Here is a 19748-nt window from a genome sequence, read left to right as displayed (position 1 = left end):
CAAAACTTTGCAACGGTACGCGTTTGGTGGCAAATAAATTGATGAACAATGTGATTTACGCGACGATACTCAAAGGAAAATTCGAAGGTGAAGAATTTCTCATTCCGAGGATCCCAACCGATCTTCCGTTTGAGCTTAAAATACTTCAATTTCCGATCCGTCTTGCATACGCCATGACCATTAACAAATCACAACGCCAATCCTTGAAAGTTTGTGGTCTGAATCTAGAAAATCAATGTTTCTCACATAATCAATTACGAGTATATGTGGCATGTTCACGGGTCGGAAAACCATCTGCGTTGTTTGTTCTTGCACCTGATAACACTAGTTTACAATTTTTGACTTTCAAAAATGGTCCTCGACCAAAAAGCGTTTTTTTAAACTAATTTGAGGTCACTGAAACCAAAAATGAATTTAATTTTATTTTCAAAGAACGGCAATACCTACATGGCAATATATAATTCGTGTCAATGGAAGTCGTAGTTTTCGCAAAACAGCTGTTGAAAATTAAAAAAAGGCATTTTTGACGTTTTTTAATAAATTATCAAAGTTTATTAACTTTTTTCTGGAACAAAAAAATTTTTTATATCGACATAAGATAGGTTTTCTGAAAGACAATTTTCTCACCTACATTTTAAGCTTAAGTTTGTCTGAATCGACGAAAAATTGTAGAAGTTATAACTATTATGTGAATGAAGACAATTTCATCGTCTGTCGTATATGCTTTTGATGTATACAATACGGTTTCGAACAAAAGTAAATCATGCCAGCCTGCGGATTGAGTCACGCAAAATAACTGTTCTTAGGCTCACTATAATTAAAAACAATATTTATTTCATACAAATAGATATACAGTCGAACTTCCATATAGTGAATTCGCACGGGACCTGAAAATCACTTCACTATATAGAAACTTCATTATAAAGAAACATTGATTTTTTATGTAACTTTATTTAAAATAATCAGTGAGTTTGGTTTGAATTACAGTCTTCCATTTTTCATTTTCAATAAAAGCTTCCAAATCATGTAGAGAGTTGAAAACATTAATCGGCACGTCACTCCTCATTTCCACAAAGGTTCTAATTACGCTAATGGATGAAGCAGCTTGTATCAACGTAGGTAATGCCTCCTCAGTTTCTGCCAATTCTTCAACGGTCAAATCGTGTTCATCGTTATCTGAAATAATATTTACATATTAAATTTTTGTTTGACTATAAAAAGATAAATGCTTACCAGGTTCAGCTGGACTTTCAAAAATGCTGTTGAAAATATCTTCTTCGGATGGGTTGTCCCAAGTCTGCACACCATTATCAGCATTTACGTAGTCATCAAACGATGCTTCGATATTTGCTACTTTTTTAAATGAAGACTGTAAAGCAGCCAAATCCGATATTGAAAGAAGGACCTCTTCATCCCAATGCTCAAATGGAATCTGCATAGCATCTTTTGAAAATCCAGCCTTTTTAAAACAGTTGGCAATTGTTTCTGGTTTAACATAGACATTCCATACATTGCTAAGATTTCGAACTGCTTGCAGCAAGTCTATGGCCATAACAGAATTTCCCTCATCCACTTGAGTCAATATATTCGTTAAAATTCGTTTTCTGTAATGTTGTTTCATGTTGTAGATAATGCCTTGGTCTATTGGTTGCAGTAACGAAGTCATGTTGGGAGGAAAATAAGCGAGATGAATGTTTCTCAACTTGTCTCTTACATCTTTAGGGTGGGCAGTGCAGTTATCAACAAAAAACAACACCTTTCTGTTTTGATCACAAAATTTTTTGTCGAGTTTTACAATCCATTTCGTAAAAATCTCACTGGTCATCCATGCTTTTTTGTTAAACTCATAATCGACACCTAAAGATTTTATCCCCTTGAAGTACCTCGGATTTTTGGCCTTTCCGATTACCAGCAATTTTAGCTTTTCTGATCCTGTCATATTGCTTCCCACCAGGACAGTTATTCTCTCCTTGCTTTGCTTCCCACCAAAGCATTTTTCATTTTTGAATGCCAGTGTTTTAGTTGGCAAGCATTTGAAAAACAAAGCAGTCTCGTCGGCATTAAAAATGTCGTTAATGTTGTAATTTTCAATTAATTTCGGTAAGACGTTCGTTACCCATTCATCACGGTTTTCTATGTTGGCGTCAGCACTTTCCCCACATAATGTCTTTTGAATAACGCCATGCCGACTTTTGAACTTGTCTAACCAACCTGTACTTGCCTCAAATTCGTGGTGTCTTAGTGCTTCCGCAAAATCTTTGGCCTTTTGCTTCAATAATGGTCCACATAAAGGGAGATTCTTACCACGTGCAACGAGTAACCATTTCAGCATTGCTTCGTCAATATCCTCAAAATGACAAGGTCGAAGTCTTTTGCGTTTGGTATTTATTGCCAAATCCTCCGCATTTTTTAAAATCACTTCCTTATTTTTTAAAATATTTGATAAAGTGCTGGGAAGAACTCCGAATTCATTGGCAATATCTTTTTTTTTTTTCTTTCCTTCATAAACTTTGTTAATCATTAATAACTTTTTTTCAAGCGAAATGCTGCTTCGATGCGTCATTTTAACTTCAATCACTGAATAAAACTGTAATAGCTCAGCTTTTTCTGTTTTAATTTTGGGATTCCCCTCATTACAGTTTGTCCACATCTAACCGTAATTTTTTGCAACAGAAAACTTTTGAAAAAATTCACTATATGGAGACAAAAACTTAGGACGCTTGAATTTCCAGCTGTAAAATTTGTTCATTATATAGAAAACTTCACTATATAGAAATTCATTATAAGGAGACAAAAATACACCGAAAGTAGAATGAAAAAGCTGTGTCTTCGAAACCAGTTCATTATAAGGAGAGCTTCATTATATGGAAGTTCACTGTAGAGAAGTTCGACTGTATATATTTATATATATATATATGTATCGCAGAATAGGCTTATTTGCCCATTGTACCAATTCCAGTTAAATAAGAGGTATGACCTTGTAGATATGACCATTGTACGTCTGTATATATGTACATATTTTTCGGTGGCGCCATATTTCTGCAAGTATAAATTTGTGCACGACGACAGAGGAAAAGAGACGGACTCTGTTGTCGAGTAAGGTCTGGTCGTAAGGCGCGGAATACATAATGAAGAATAATGTCCGTCAGGCGGTCGGGCAAGTTCAGATTGCCCCTTGCACTACAGCAGAAATTACTTTGTTTTTCTGTGTTTATATCTGTGTAATATTCACTGAAATGTGCAAGCACGCACGAGATGAATTCTGTTTTTTTATTTGTGGTTTATATATCTTCAAAGAAAATGCTCGAAAAAAGCTGACCACGCATATATTAGCAGCTTACGAGCAATATTTTGGTTTACGAGCAAAAAATATGGAGAAAACGTGTACTGCAAACTCTGTTTCGCTACATATTCTGCACGTTTGAACGAATTTACCAAAGGCTCACGGTCATACTTATCTTTTGGTAAGCGATTCGAGTGGAGGAATCCTATAGACCATGTGAGTGATTGCTATTTTTGTCTGACTAAACTTCGAGGAGGAAAATATAGCAAAGCGTACGTATCCCGACGTATCATCAGTGACAAAAACCGCAGCACATTCTACCCAATATCCAAAACGTGAACCACCAACACCAAAAGCAGAGTCCCTCAGTTCTCAAGGAATAACAGCTTCGATTTCGAATGTCAGCAGTTCCCCAAGTACATCGAGTCAGAAGGCAGAGCCAATTAATCAGAGAGCATTAAACGATTTATGTCTACGAATGTCAAAGAAACTTATGAGACAATGAAAGAGCTACTTCAATTAATTGACTACAGTTCGTATAACTGGAAAATATGCTGTGACTTGAAAGTTGTCGCTCTACTGACTGGTCTGCAGGGTGGCTATACCAAATACAGTTGTTTTTCGTGTCTTTGGGATAGCAGAGCGGATGACAAACATTTCACTAAACAAGTTTGGCCGAAGCGTGTGGAGCATGTCGTGGGAAAAAACAACGTTACCAAAAAAGCACTTGTTGAGAAAACAAGTTATTTTCCCTCCTTTGCATATAAAACTTGGGCTAATGAAACATTTTGTGAAAGCTTTGGCAAAAAACCGGAAAACACAGCCCTTAAATACTTGAAAACCAAGTTCCCAAGATTGTCAACAGAGAAAATCAAAGAGGGTATATTCGTCGGTCCACAGATAAAGAAATTGTTTACGGACACAGAATTTCAACAATGCCTTGACAGTTCCGAAGCTAAAGCTTGGAAAGCTTTTCAAAAAGTTGTTCATGAATTCTTGGGAAACAACAGGAGCAACAACGACCGTCAATTGATTCATACAATGATGAAATACTTAAAAACTATTGGTTAGTATTGTAAAACGTACATACTCCAAAATATATTTATCATGTATGTAAACTGATTGGAAAATTATTGGAAAATTTACAGTTAACTTTGTTTTTGTTAACAGGTGTTAACAGGTAGGTTAAAAATACACCTACTTCACATTTGAATTTTTTTCCTCCGAATTTGGGGGCTGAAAGTGATGAACAAGGCGAGCGATATCATCAAGATATTACTACGATTGAAAAGCGTTATGAGGGCTTTTGGGATCAAGGAATGATGAGCGACTACTGCTGGATGCAACTTCGTGAAGATTCCGTGCAACATAAAAGAAGAAGTTTGAGAGCAAAAGCGTATTTTTGACCTCAAACATAGCCAAGTCAAAAGCTGCAAAATCACACGTGTTGACTTTATGAGTCATAATTTCTACAATTTTTCGTCGATTCAGACAAACTTAGGCTTAAAATGTAGGTGAGAAAATTGTCTTTCAGGAAACCTATCTCATGTCGATATAAAAAAATTTTTTGTTTCAGAAAAAAGTTAGTAAACTTTGATAATTTATTAAAAAACGTCAAGAATGCCTTTTTTTTACTTTCAACAGCTGTTTTGCGAAAACTACGACTTCCATTGACACGAATTATATATTGCCATGTAGGTTATATGTGTGCCTTTCGAAATGTATGCACTTCAAAGAAATGGCGCGCATTGTTTTCGAGATTGCAGGTAATAACTGCACTATTGCCCAAAAAACAGGTTTTTTGGGAATATCTCGGAAACCGTTCTTTGAAAAAAAAAGATTTAATTCATTTTTGGTTCCAGCGACCTCAAATTAGTTTAAAAAACGCCTTTTGGCCGAGGACCATTTTTGGTGTAAACTAGTGTAATAAAACAAAAAATGTTGTGTATGGCAAGGTGCTTAACTGAAGAGTACAATCTATTAAAGCTTCATTGAAATACTTGATTAATAAAAAAATAAACTTAATAAAATCAAAAATCTGCTTTTTTATTGCCTCTAGGGCGGAACAAAGTTCGTCGGGTTAGCTAGTATTAAATAAAAATATATAAATACACCTATACCTCGCCTTACACGGTATTCGCATAACACGGATTCGTTCTTACACCGTTTTCAAAATCAAAACCAATTTTTATTATTTATTTTTATTTAGTTTATTTTAACATTGTTTTAACTTTGGCAATACTATATGCTATTCTGTCATAATACTTTGATAATGTACTTTAATCAAAACAAAAACAAACACGGAATTTACCTTTAAATGCAAAAGCAAAAAAAGTTTTACTATGGGAAAAGCAAAAATTAACAAAACCGGCATGAAGAGAAAAATGATTTCTTTAGAAACTAAAATTGAAATTTTGGACCGCTTAAGAAATAAAGAAAGAATAATTGATATTGCTAAATTTTATTCAATAAACGAAGCAACAATAAGATCAATAAAGAAAAACCGAGGACTCAATTAGAAAAAGTGTAGCAGCTGGAATGCATACGATGAGTACAACTTCACAAGTAAGAAATGTTACTATGGAAAACATGGAAAAGGCTCTGATGATATGGGTAGAAGACCAAAATCAAAAAAGAATTCCAATTGATACGAATGCCATACAAAATAAAGCTTTAATAATTTATGACACACTGCAAAACCAAATGTCGTCCATTTCTGTGAATAAGGTGGCTTTTAACGCAAGTTCTGGCTGGTTCCAACGATTTAAGCAAAGACATTCTTTGAATAGTCTAAAATTAAAAGGTGAACAGGCATCTGCTAATTTGGAAGAAGCACAAAAATATCCACAAAAGTTTGCTGAAATTATTGGCGCAAAGCCATACAGCCCAGAACAGATATTTAATGCCGATGAATCCGGATTATTTTAGAAGAAAATGCCAGAGAGGACCTTTCTAGCAAAACACAACAAATTAGCTAGCGGTCATAAGGCTCCAAAAGATCGTATAACGATTCTTCTTTGTAGTAATGCTTCTGGAGATCATATTATGCAGCCATTCGTAATTGGTAAAGCTAACCGACCACGGTCGTTTAAAGGTTTGAATATTAACAATCTTCCCGTTTACTGGAAAGCCAATAAGAGTGCAACGTGGTTCAATGATTGGTCCCATAACATTTTCGTGCCAGATGTGAAAAAGTATTTAACACTAAACCTACCGGTATTTTATGTATTCCTATTCCTACCAATGTGGGTCAAATGACCCGTCTTTAAAATATTATATAATAGGACTATGAATAAGTTCGTGCGGTTTTTTTCGAAATTTGAAACTTTATTGACGTAAAATGGTTACAAATTTAATATTCAAAATATTGTCCATCGCTTACTACTACTTTTTCCCATCTTTCTGGCAATTCACGGATTCCCTTTGTGAAAAATTCGGTCGGTTTTGCCGCAATCCACGAATCGATCCATTTTTTGACTTCATCGTAATTACGGAAGTGCTGGTCAGCCAGGCCATGTTGCATCGATCGGAAGAGATAGTAATCGGATGGCGCAAGGTCTGGACTATACGGCGGGTGGGGTAGGACATCCCATTTGAGCGTTTCTAAGTATGTTTTGACCACTTGTGCAACATGTGGCCGAGCATTGTCATGTTGCAAAATAACTTTGTCGTGTCTATCTGCGTATTGCGGCCGTTTTTCTCGCAGTGCTCGGCTCAAACGCATCAATTGTCGTCGGTAGACATCCCCCGTAATCGTTTCATTCGGTTTCAGTAGCTCATAATACACAACACCCAGCTGGTCCCACCAGATACACAGCATAACCTTCAGGCCATGAATATTCTGCGCCGACGTCGATGTTGAAGCATGGCCAGGGTATCCATACGTTGCCCGACGTTTTGGATTGTCGTAATGTACCCACTTTTCATCGCCAGTCACAATTCGATGCAAAAAACCCTTTCTTTTGTGCCGTTGAAGCAGTTGTTCGCATGCCATAAAACGGCGTTCAACGTCTCTTGGCTTCAATTCATACGGCACCCAATGGCCTACCTTTCGGATCATTCCCATGGCTTTTAAACGTTTGGAAATGGTTGATTGATCAACTCCCAAAGTTTTTGCAACCTCTTCTTGCGTTTGAGCCGGATCTTGATCGAGCAATTCCTCCAATTCGGTATCCATGAACTTTGGCGGCGCACCCTCGCGTTCTTCGTCTTCCAAGCCAAAATCACCACTTTTAAAGCGTGCAAACCACTTCTGGCACGTTCGCTCAGATAGAGCATGCTCACCATAAACTTCCACCAAGATACGATGACTTTCGGCTGCTTTTTTCTTCATATTAAAATAATGAAGAAGAATTCCCCGCAAAAACACATTATTTGGCACGAAATTCGACATTTTCAAGTGTGGTAAAAATATTGTTGTTTACGCTTCAAATAAAAAACTTATACTGACGTTTGTGCCTTACGACAGTAGCTCTCCAATGAATGTTTGGAAATGTGGATCGATGGAATAATAATCAAGTTACGCCATCTGTTGTAAAACCGCACGAACTTATTGATAGTCCTATTATATTATTAAGATCACATATATTTCTCGGTAAAACAATTAGCAAGAGAAGAGTAAATCTTGAAAAATACATTCGATGTATTTTTTAATAAAAGTCGTGAAGGCAAACGACGATTTAATAATGTTATTTCTAAGAACTTCTGACAAGAAGTTTAAAATGGGTCATTTGATCCGTCTATGGTCCATGGACCCGTGCTTCTAATTCTTGATAATGCTCCAGGACACCCTCAAGACTTGCAGAATGAAAATGTTGAAGTTGTGTTTTTACCTCCAAATACGACTTCTTTGCTGCAACCCCTAGACCAAGCGATAATTTCGACTTTCAAGGCCCCGTATATAAAAAAGTTATTCAGGTATATTTCAGATCATGTGGAAAAAAGGAACTCTTTCAATAATAATTATTGATGCCCGGAAAAAATGTAAAGGGTGGTTAAGTTTTAAGGGCCGGTGTTGATTTTGAATAAAATACAATTTTTTTAGGAAATTTTTGTCATTTCTCTTTATTATGATAATATTGGTATGGCTCAATTACGTATGGAACAAAATATCGGTCAAATGGCCGTCGCGACCTCGGCGGCACACCTCCGTCCGATGGTCCAAATCCGATGACGCTGACGCATAATTGAGGTTCTATGCCGTTAATGTGCCGAATTATCTCATCTTTTAGCTCTTGAATTGTTGCTGGCTTATCGACGTACACCTTTTCTTTCAAATAACTCCAAAGAAAGAAGTCCAACGGTGTCAAATCACATGATCTTGGCGGCCAATTGACATCGCCGCGACGTGATCGGTCATCAAATTTTTCGCGCAAAAGAGCCATTGTTTCGTTAGCAGTGTGACAAGTGGCACCGTCCTGTTGAAACCACGTATCGTCCCCATTCATATCTTCCTATTCGGGCCATAAAAAGTTCGTTACATCTCACGATAGCGAACATAATGATGCCGCCGGCCCATAAACCCCACCAAACAGGCACTATTTGTGGGTGAATTGGTTTTTCGGCAATCACTCTGACGAATCCACTGAGGTGAAAATGTGCCTCATTCACTGTTGCCATTTGCTGCCACCATTGTGACCATTGACGACGCCTGAAATGGTCAAGAGGCTTTAGTTCTTGAGTCAATTGCACCTTGTAAGAGTGTAAATGCAAGTTTTTATGCATAATGTTCATCAACGACGAGCGTGAGAGGTGCAATTGTTGGGCACGACGACGAGTTGAGGTGGACGGCTCTTTAACCACACTATCGCGAACAGCAGCAATATTTTCTGCAGTACGAGCTGTACGAGCATGCACTGGTGTTTTCACATCTCCTACACACCCGGTTTGCTCAAACTTTTGCACAATTTTTCCGATTGTACGCACATTTGGACGATTAAATTTACCGAAAAATCACGAATGCGATATGCATTTTGATTTGAACGCCCGTTTTCATAATAAGCCGGAATAACTTTAACGTGTTGCTCGATTGCGTATCTTTCCAGGGTTCAAATTGAGTTAGTCTGAAATTGAAAAATGTCAAATGAAATGCAGAAATGAACTTGACGTTTGGGTGTGGTTCACATTCAACATCGGCCCTTGAAATTTAACCACCCTTTACAATGTTGGATTGTATCAAACACATCAGCATGTCGTTAAAGAGATTAAAAAATCAACACTGCATGCCTGTTGGAGGCCACAACCTGATATATTTATTGGTGAGAATAGTAGCGTAGCTTTGGAGGAAGATAATTGAGTTGGGTCGAGAATCGGATGGAGAAGGCTTTGAAGATATAACTCAAGCAGATATTAAAGAATTAATGCAAGTCTTTAAGTTTTTCATGTTATTTTTCGATTTCTTCAATTTTGAAACGTTAATGCGTTCATAATTAACGGCTCATACAAATAAAAAAAATGCTAAAAATTAGCTTGCTTCTATTATTTTTTCCACCAGTGTATGTACATATATGCACATAATGGATATTACATTGTAAAGCGTTTTTCAGTAAGAGCGCTTCAACTTTTTTTTTGAATAAAACACAAACGGTTTGACTTTTTTAACTAATTTTTTTTTATTATCGAGTTTGAACATATACATTTAAGTATGAAATTCGATTTCTTTTGCATGACCACCGCGTGCACGTTTTACGAAGTCCAATCGTTGAACCCAATTTTCGACCACTCTTTTGCATAAATCTGCCGAAATTCCAGCAATTTCGCGTTCAATATTGGCTCTGAGCTCACAAATCGTCGCCGGCTTGTTACTGTAGACCAATGACTTCACATAACCCCAAAGAAAATAGTCTAGAGGCGTCAAATAACACGAGCGCGGCGGCCATTCGACCGGTCCATTTCTGGAAATAACGCGCTCATCGAACTTACTCTTCAACAAATCAATTGTAGCGTGTGCTGTGTGGCTTGTGGCCCCGTCCTGTTGAAACCACATATCGTCTAAGTCCATATCATTCAATTGCGGCCAAAAATAATCGTTTATCATGTCGCGGTATCGATTTCCATTCACAGTAACGTGGCGATCGTTCTCTTCAACGAAAAAATATGGGCCATAAATTTTCATAAAAAATTTGCACGATTTGAAATCGTTGCTCAAGTGTGTAGCGTTTCATGATGAAATGTATACTAATGAAGTTTACAAATGACAAGGGAAAAATAAAAAATATTGCGTCGTTCGCCCTCCCTATCGGAAAAAAGTTGAAGCGCACCTATTGAAAAACGCCTTACATTGTACATATTTACATATATACATTCTAAATTTCTGTCTAAGCATTGACATTTTTCTCTTGTTTTCAATAAGTACTGCCAGGACCAAAATTGGTGATATTAGCACCCAGTCAATAATTTTATAATAAATTATTAAAAAAAAAAGTGAAATTGCTTTCAGTTTCACTTTACGGAAGAAGTGGCGGTCATCAAACTTGAAATCTGAACGCTATATGTATGTAGACGCATGTGGATGTATGTAAGTGTGTGTATGCATTTCCATAGTTCTAGAATGTAAATTACATTTTGCATGCTTATCCATAAACGTGCTCATGTAAGTATTTTTACAATAGTATATTTTTTAGTTTAGCGGAACATATGAACATGCCGTTAATCACATACATACATACACGTACATTTGTATACATAAATAAAAATGTAAGTGAAGCTAAAAAGTGCTCAACATTTGGTTTGCTTTATTTCCACGATGCAATTAACATACATATATACATGCATACATACATACCTATGTAGTTATAATTATCGCTATACAAATGTACATACATACATATGTAGTTACAACCAGTTTTCTCACGTATCTTCAATTCATGAGCAAATATAATAAAATAAGTGCACTCATGCAGGCTCAACTCGAATATTTCCATGATTTTATTAATATTTTCGACGATTGTCCTACCAGAACATATTGTTTGAAATCCCCGCCCGCTGCATTTGATACTGTATTGGAACCATGAGCAGCACATTTTTTTGCTCGCCTGCCCAGACTTTTCCACTATGGTCTGAAAGGGCTACTGAATAGTGTAATGAATCTTCTGCTTATACGGAACACTGTCGTTATCATCAAATGACACTCCGTTATCATGTCAAGAAACTCGTTGTAGCGAACTGGGTGATTAGGAGCCAGCGCACATCCTCTGCGAATGTGCAGCCCTCGCGAAGCGAAGACTTACTAACCGAAGAAAAGTGATGCTAAACCCATTAATGAATAGAGGCCTCCAACTATAGGCTCGTGGCCAAAAACAATAGACCAGAGTATGAAGTAGAAGAGTATGAAGTATGGGCCAATAAAAATAATAAAATAACCATCCCCCCAAATTTGGAATTCTGTAACACTCCATTGGCTTTACCCAAGGCGCATTCATTAAAGTTGGTGGAACTAGACCAGCAACAATGTTTTGTACGTTTGATTGTCAAAGCAAAGTATTGGGAAACTAGAAAACAAATAATGAATTCGCCTTTTTTCATTCTGAGCAGACAGCCACATGGACACGACGAAAGAAAAAAAAAACAAATCAGCTGATTTGCCAACATCATCTTTAATAGATTCACCTTGGCTTTACCAAACACAAAACTGTTAAAGAACTTTTTCTGAAGCGTAATTAAATCGCCGTACAATGTGACCCCCGTTTCAATGTATACATCGTGAGATATTATTCATTAAAGTCAGCTAGCGGAAAAACAATCGGAACTTTTTATTTCACGTAATATTTGCTTCGGTTGGAACAACTAAGGCGAAAATCCATAAAAAAAAAAAAATAATTTAGAAATAAAAATGCGGCCTACGGCAGCTGAACTGGGTACACCGTATTTTATTGAAGATTTCATGAACCAAAATCAACTTTCTTAATGAAAACTTAAGGGGTTTTTCGGGGGTTCAAATATCGATTTTTTTGCTTATTAATTTATACAACATCTCAAGAATATTATCCTAAATTTTCAAGTCGATCCGAATAATAGTTTCGGAGATACAGTCTTTGGAATGTGTGCGCTCCAAGGCACTTTTATTGTTACTCAAAACTTTAAACCCGTTTTTCTCGGAACGTTGTTTTCAAAGTCGGTTGTCAAATCGAAAACTACTCAACCGATCTTAATGAAATTTTATACAGGTGTTCGAGATACAACTTACTCGTCCTTGAACGGAGGATTTTTTTTTTCAATTACAACTATTTAAAAAAAAAAACCAAATGTCAAGCAAATTTGACCGAAATTTTTATTTTTTTGGAAAAATATCTGCCAAAAACCAATTTTTACTTTTGTTCTTTCCTTCGTTCAAGTACAAGTTTATGGCCTTAATTAAAACACCGATTTTTTTTCTTTTTGAAAGTTTCAGAAATTATTCTTTAAATATGTATCTATAAGACAGAAGAAAGTTTGAATTAAATAAATAATTTTTTACATAGAAAAAAAATATTGAAAATAGGCGTTTTTTTACCCGACGAAACCCATGTAACCCCTTAAACAACCTGCATGAAAGTTACTATTTCTTTCGTTTTTATATTACAAAAGAGTTGATAAGTTTTCCTTCCACGTACGAATTTTCCCTTAAGCTACTGCTTTACATGGAAATATGCAATTGCATGCCATTAAATCAAAATTATAGAGAACATAAACAACAAAAAATCAAAAATATCAATCATGCATATGCACATACTTACATGCATATACGAATACTTACGCATACATATGCGCATACTTACAATACACAATGAATCGCACTTGAAAATAACTTTTCTGTGTCAACTATATTACAATACAAAAAAATTGTTAACACAATGGCATCGCGTTTTTGATATTTTTTTACTGAACATGCCGAACTCATTACTGTGAATTCATATTGGAAAAGCCATAACAAGAACCACACAACAGCGGAGATAGATGTACAAAAGTGATAGCTATTTCGGGAAACCCCGTGCATCGATTATTTGACGTGTTTCCCAACCGCTACCATCCTTCTGATATTCATTAATTTTACAAACTTGTTTATACATATATTTTAATTACGTACAGACATGCAAAAAGTTCGTCAATCGCGGGGGAGTTTATAGCAAAAATATGTACACTTATGGACAAAATAATAGAAGCGTGTTATTGTGACCAGTCTTGACGGAATTCTAATTTTCATTAATTTAAAAAAATATATATATATTGTAATATGTATATATGTATGTATATATATTAGGGCGGTTCGATTTAAAAATCGCTCATTGCTCTGTGAAAATCGTATTCTAGGGATCAAAATAAGAAACTTTGCCGAAGGAACCATACCTCTAAAACGAATTCTGATGTCCCCCAATTTGGGTCGAACGAAAAATCCCACTTTGACCCATTTAGAGTGCTCCAATCGAGTCCAAATGCATGTCCGACCCCCCACTAACTTTGGACGGCCGATCCACACATGCCAGTGGCACAGCCACTGGAACTCCCCTGGGGGGTTCCCCATACAAAAATAAAAAAAAATAATTGGCGCGTACACTTCTGTTAGGTGTTTGGCCGAGCTCCTCCTCCTATTTGTGGTGTGCGTTTTGATGTTGTTCCACAAATGGAGGAACCTACAGTTTCAAGCCGACTCCGAACGGCAGATATTTTTATGAGGAGCTTTTTCATGGCAGAAATACACTCGGAGGTTTGCCATTGCCTGCCGAGGGGCGACCGCTATTAGAAAAATGTTTTTATTAATTTTGCTTTCACCGAGATTCAAACCAACGACCTCTCTGTGAATTCCGAATGGTAATCACGCACCATCCCATTCGGCTACGGCGGCCGCCGGTTCCCCATACAATCATTTCAAAATATCACCATTTTTGGCCTTTACATGAAAAAAGAAACTAAAAAGTTCGACCCAAATTGGGGGGACATCAGAATTCGTTTTAGAGGTATGGTTCCTTCGGCAAAGTTTCTTATTTTGATCCCTAGAATATGATTTTCACAGAGCAATGGGCGATTTTTTTGCCTCCCCACAAATCGACCCGACCTAATATATATAGGGTTTTTCAATTGGCGCGGGTCGATTTTGGCGCCCTGTGGCAGCCATTTTGTTTTGGTGACATCTGTCAAATCTTTTGTTTATTATTCAGTGGTTTATGCCAAATCATCATGGCAAGTTACACGATTGAACAGCACGTTCAAATGATAAAACTTTATTATCAAAATGAGTGTTCATTAACGCAAACGTTGCGCGCATTGCGCCCATTTTTCGGTAGACGTGGTGGCCCTTCCAATTTCTTATGGCCTATATTGAACCATATGGACCTAGACGACATGTGGTTCCAGCAGGACGGCGCTACGTGCCACACAGCAAACGCCATTTTATTCCATTTCAACATCTACCCACCCTTATTGAAAAACCCTATATATAGCTCATTCTACAACAAATATTCGACAACTTAAAGTTTCGAATTTTGCACAGGATTTCTAAAAATTCCACAAATTTTCATCAAAATTGTAAACTTTTTAATCAGCAATAAAATAGCCCAATGAATTTTAATATCATAAAGTGAAAGTATGAATTAGCCCAAAAAATTTTTTGTTGCTGTTTTGATCATTTTTTCCCAGCATATTCTCTGCATGTAGCGAATGGATTTTTTTTTGTCCGTAAGGCTAATTAAAGGTGGTGTTGGTAAATCAGCTGATTAGTTATTTTCTCCCGCTGTGTCCATGTACCTGTCGGCACAGAGTACCATAAAGCAAGGCGAATTAATTTTTTGTTTTCTATTTTTCGAATACTTTGCCGTGAAAATCAAACATGCAAAACATAGTTGTGGACCTAGTGCCAACCACCTTCAATAAATGCGCCTTGATAAATATGTACAAAAACATTTGTATAAGTATCTATATTTTATATTCGCTTGGGAAATTCCTGGAGCAGGAAATTAAAATGGGGAATTTTTCATGGACAGAATTTTGAATACTTGCATTTGAGTCAAGGTGGATTTATTAAAGGTGACAGCAACCACATATAAGTAAAACCCTACATGTATTTGTTGTTGCGTTTGGTCCAAGCATCACGTCAAAATCAGTAATCAAATGTAAACATATGAATGTAAACACACCAATACATACAAACAAGGCATATCATTTTGTCGTAAGCCATACCTACGGCGAAAAATTCAGCTGGGTGAATGCTGTCACCTATAATAAATCCACCTTGATTTGAGTTGACGAATCAAGCACATACATATGTATGTATTTATCTATAAATTATTACTATTATTACAGTATTATTCACAGTTGAGAGAATACAGCAGATTGCGATTGTTTAGCTGAAGTAATTGCAGAGCTTTGTTTTCATTTTTTTGTTTGCAAACAAATTTCGAACTTAACCTAATTTTTAACTTTTATTCGCTAATTTGGCAAATCTGCGCTATTTTGGCAAGGCAAATTGAGTACCTTCTCTACCTTTGAGTACCTTTCTCTATCATTCTTGCTATTTTGGCACTATCTTCTTAGTTCTCTCCCACACCAGCAGATTTTTAGAGGTGTACTACCTAGCAGACCGTTATTCGGCTCTGAGCGAATTTTACAGATATGCCGACGTCAGTCGTTTTGTGTTTCATTAAATTTAGCTTTAGCTTAGCTTAGGGGAAAACAAATGAATGACGTAGAATCCAAAGCTGCGGGCGGTCGTCTTAGCAGAATGGTTTGGGCTTAACTACAATTCGATAGAGTATAAAAACCAAATAGAAAATATTTTTTCTGATAGTAGTAATCTCCGCCTATGGAATTTTTCGCCTATTCCTTTGAAAAATTACTAAATATCGATGAACTGTAAATCAACAGAAACTGATAATGGGCTTATCGTCGCAGTTCATTTGTTTATTGCAGCCAGAATTTTTGTCACTGGTTTCTTTGTTGCTTTTGCACACCTGCATTTCTTGCGTTTACAAAGCATAGAAGTAAAAAGCACCAATGCACTTTTGTACTTGCATGTGTGTATGTGCAGTTGATATCAAATTGAAAGGTCATGACTAACATTTTTCGGAATCGATTGGTTGGCACGGAGTGGTAAAGCAAAAATTATGATCTCGCAATGTAGTTACCCCCATTACCTCTCCCGACTCCCCCAACAAATGTTCAAAATGTGGAGGGGAAAATTGCAAATCTCCAAATACGCACAAGCAATGGTACTGCATATTTTAAATAATTGTAATTTAGTTTAAGCAAGAATGATAGGAAAAAGAGTGCGCCCAACAAGAGAGTGCGTGAGATCATATAAATGCAGTTGTGCAGTATTGCCATCCCTTTGCTTTTGAGTTTTTTTTAATTTAAAGCCCCCAGGCCGATAGCCCCAGATGCTAGTTGCCTTTCTATTGAAATGTAATTATTTATAATTATAGTCCATATATAAATAAATAAATAATTTTAAGCCCAAAATTGTAAGTTAAACAAAACATTTATTAAAAACCAAAAAGCTAAAAAATACCACTCTTGCATTAAAACTTATGCTATTGAAAATTTATTGATTCTTATAATATTTGATGCTTTGAAAGCGCTAGTCTAATTTTTTTGCTCCTTTTAAGGTTGTGCATGAATAAAGGATCCACTTCTCCCAACTCTGCGTAACATGTAAAACCTTTTAATAAGTTTCAAAAAGCCTTTGGATTTACTAAATAAGGACTAAAGCATAGAGGAGTATTCACAATCATAGTAGATATTACTGAAGAAATCATAAAGATTTCTTTTAAAAAGGAGTACCATATCACTGGATACGAGTATAACTTCACCTCAAATATAGGAAAAAAAATATTTTTCGGCTTGTCTTAAAGGAGTTCTCATAACATATGTTATAAGGAAGGATTTTTAAAACTCTATCTATTGTACATAACCCCAACAGACTTATTTTTATAAACGCACACAGTAAAGACAGTTTGTCACGCACACAAAGTTCTTTAAGTAATCCTATAAACATTTGGTATTTTCTTTTCTTTAAATGTGGATTTTAGTGCCTTTTTATATTCAAAACTACGCAACACTGTGGTTGCGAGAGAGAGAGATTTTACTGCTCGAAGGAGAATAAAACCAAACATTACCGCTCTCCGAGAAGAAACTTCTAGAAAAAAATGTAAATAAAGCGAAGAAATACCACAAACAAATAACACACGCACAAATAACGCACGAATAATCACCAACACCAACAATAATAGTAATTGCCTACAATGTAACCAGATGATAAAAAAAAACAAGTAAAGCAAATAGAACTGAGTGAATTATTGAACTAGTTAAAAAAAATATATATTTTACATAATTTTCAACGCCACAAAGTCAGCAAAAAAAAAAGTCTCAAAAATCAATGTGATTTTTACCAAAATTCAATGAGCTATGAAACTGTATACCCGGATTTTATTTAAAGATTCTGATTAAATTTTGAAATTTACCGAATTTTCATAAACAAAATAATTCAATTTAAAAAGTAAATAAGCAAGTAGTCAAAACTTGTTAAGGGAACAGATACCTGTAAAATTTCGAAAAAAAAATTTTTGTCAAAAAAATTTTAGAATGTAAATTTAAGTATTTCTTATATTATGGATCGTCAACCGTGACGACTCTATTCTTTGCGTTCGAGCGCTGGGAGAGGTATAGTTACTTTGTATTGAAACTTTAGACGCGTTTTTCTCAAAACTATATTTTTCGAATTGGCGTACACAATAACTCGAAAAGTTATTGACCGATCTCCCTGAAATTTTGCACACATCTTTTTTATGATATTACTTTTTATGTGAATTTACAAGTTTTTGCAAATTTTTTAAATAATTTTAATGAAAATCAGGGAAAATATGGCCATTTACGGTCCCCTTAATATACACCAGCGGCGGGTATACCTTCTTTTGGCACTTACAATATTTCATTGTATAATATGTCAAAGTCAAAAACCACCAAATGCAAATAGTTCATTTATCTATGATTAACATTCTTCGAAATTGTTTTTAAGTTATTTTAATAAAAATTAAAATTTTTCTAAGTTTATTTTGGAAGTGATTTCGAAATGTACTGTTTGGCAACACTGTGTGGTGAGAGAGCAATCAGCTGCGTCGGTATTACCGACTTTTTAAAAATCGTGAAATAAAATCTACGGTACTACGATACGGAAGGAAGGAATTTTTCATTTACATGGGAACAGCTGACTGGGGATTGCGTTTACAGTGTTCACTGTTTTCAGCATTACATGGGGCTCTCATTAGTTTGACGGGCCTGCGTTAGCGTTGGTGACTGTGACCACCATAAGTGTTTTTTACTTTCGTGTGTTTACTTATTGAAAAGATCAACATTATAAGTGTTTTTGTTACTAACTTCTGAACTGAGAAAACAACTAATTTCGCTCCTTCAGATTATTAGTACTGGAGTCAATACGCTCTTGACTTTTTTTGAGCGCTTTTTTTCCCATTTGCCCTTACACTGGATAATTCCCAAAACAACTCCGCTATGGCGGTCGTCACCCGACACCGATATTTTATAAATATTTATGCTTACATATCACATATGACACACTTACCTCATTAAAATGAGACATACGTTTACGAAGATTATCATTTCGAGGCAAATCCAGGAATTTACGAAATTCTGCATACGTCTCCTTCTTAAGTATACTCCAATCGGTTGTCGGCTTCTCTTTTTGACATCCCAACAAATACATAAGAAATTGCCCAACTACTTCTTTTTCTGATCAGAAACAACATACACAAGAAATATTCGAATGATCAAAGTGAAGTTATAAAGAAAAGTGGAAAAGTTTATATACATACATATGCATGCACAGGCATATGTACATACAATTCTAGTATTGATTTCATGATTGTAAAAAAGCCAAAATATTTCTATTTTATTTGAATAAATTTCATAATTACCCACCGAAGGTACGTGATGTTCCGCGAGACTTTTTTGCCATGTTGATACTTGTAAATTTCTACTCGTACGTACACACACAATCACAACTATTTAAAATTTGCTTATTTTTTGTTGCACTGTATTTAATCACAACAGAATGTAACAAGTGCTAAATAATGTATTCGGTATTCGTTTGTTTGTAAAATGCGGGTTTGTTTATTATTGCTATTGAAGAAAATTAGTTTGCCGCACCACCAACCATAACACACCAAAAACAAAATTTCTTTAAAATTAACCGTTAACGATAGCATACAATTTTGTACTGAAACATTTCTACCGAATTGACGAATGCCAAACAACACAGCGAAAGCAAGGCATTAGCGGCGACAGTGTTGGTAAACTACGTATTTTTATTTTGATGAGAAGTTTGTATATTAAAAAAAATTCTTGCTACTTGAAATTTTTATAAATTACCAACCCGATAGCAAAAAAATAACTTTCTTCACAAAAAAACAAAAGCAAAAAATGGAAAAAAAATTGTTTATATAAATATGTTATTATTTATTTGCCAGGCTGAGACACACGTGAA

General features: G+C 35.7%; 2 protein-coding genes across 2 annotated transcripts in view; both read right to left on the bottom strand.

Annotated features, from left to right (window-relative positions):
* LOC128865646 (helicase MOV-10-like) overlaps positions 1–19505 on the bottom strand; it is a 43388-nt gene extending 23883 nt beyond the window's left edge. The window contains exons 1-2 of the mRNA XM_054105878.1: positions 19184–19505; positions 18828–18994 (exon numbers count right to left, since the gene is read on the bottom strand). Coding sequence (XP_053961853.1) covers positions 18828–18994; positions 19184–19220 — 204 coding nt within the window. The 5' untranslated portion in view covers positions 19221–19505. The remainder of the gene's footprint in view (positions 1–18827; positions 18995–19183) is intronic.
* On the bottom strand, positions 861–2867 carry LOC128865647 (tigger transposable element-derived protein 4-like). Its single transcript, XM_054105879.1, has 2 exons — positions 1234–2867; positions 861–1176 (listed from the first exon to the last, which is right to left on the bottom strand). Exons 1-2 carry the CDS (start codon positions 2648–2650, stop codon positions 950–952), a joined length of 1644 nt encoding a protein of 547 aa, XP_053961854.1. The 5' UTR covers positions 2651–2867; the 3' UTR covers positions 861–949.
* Positions 19506–19748: the final 243 nt, after the last annotated feature.

This window comes from Anastrepha ludens, chromosome 6, assembly GCF_028408465.1.
Source record: "Anastrepha ludens isolate Willacy chromosome 6, idAnaLude1.1, whole genome shotgun sequence".
Taxonomy (NCBI): Eukaryota; Metazoa; Arthropoda; class Insecta; order Diptera; family Tephritidae; genus Anastrepha; species Anastrepha ludens.
The sequence above is the reverse complement of the archived record's forward strand: the minus strand, read 5'-3'. Positions and strand labels throughout refer to the sequence as shown.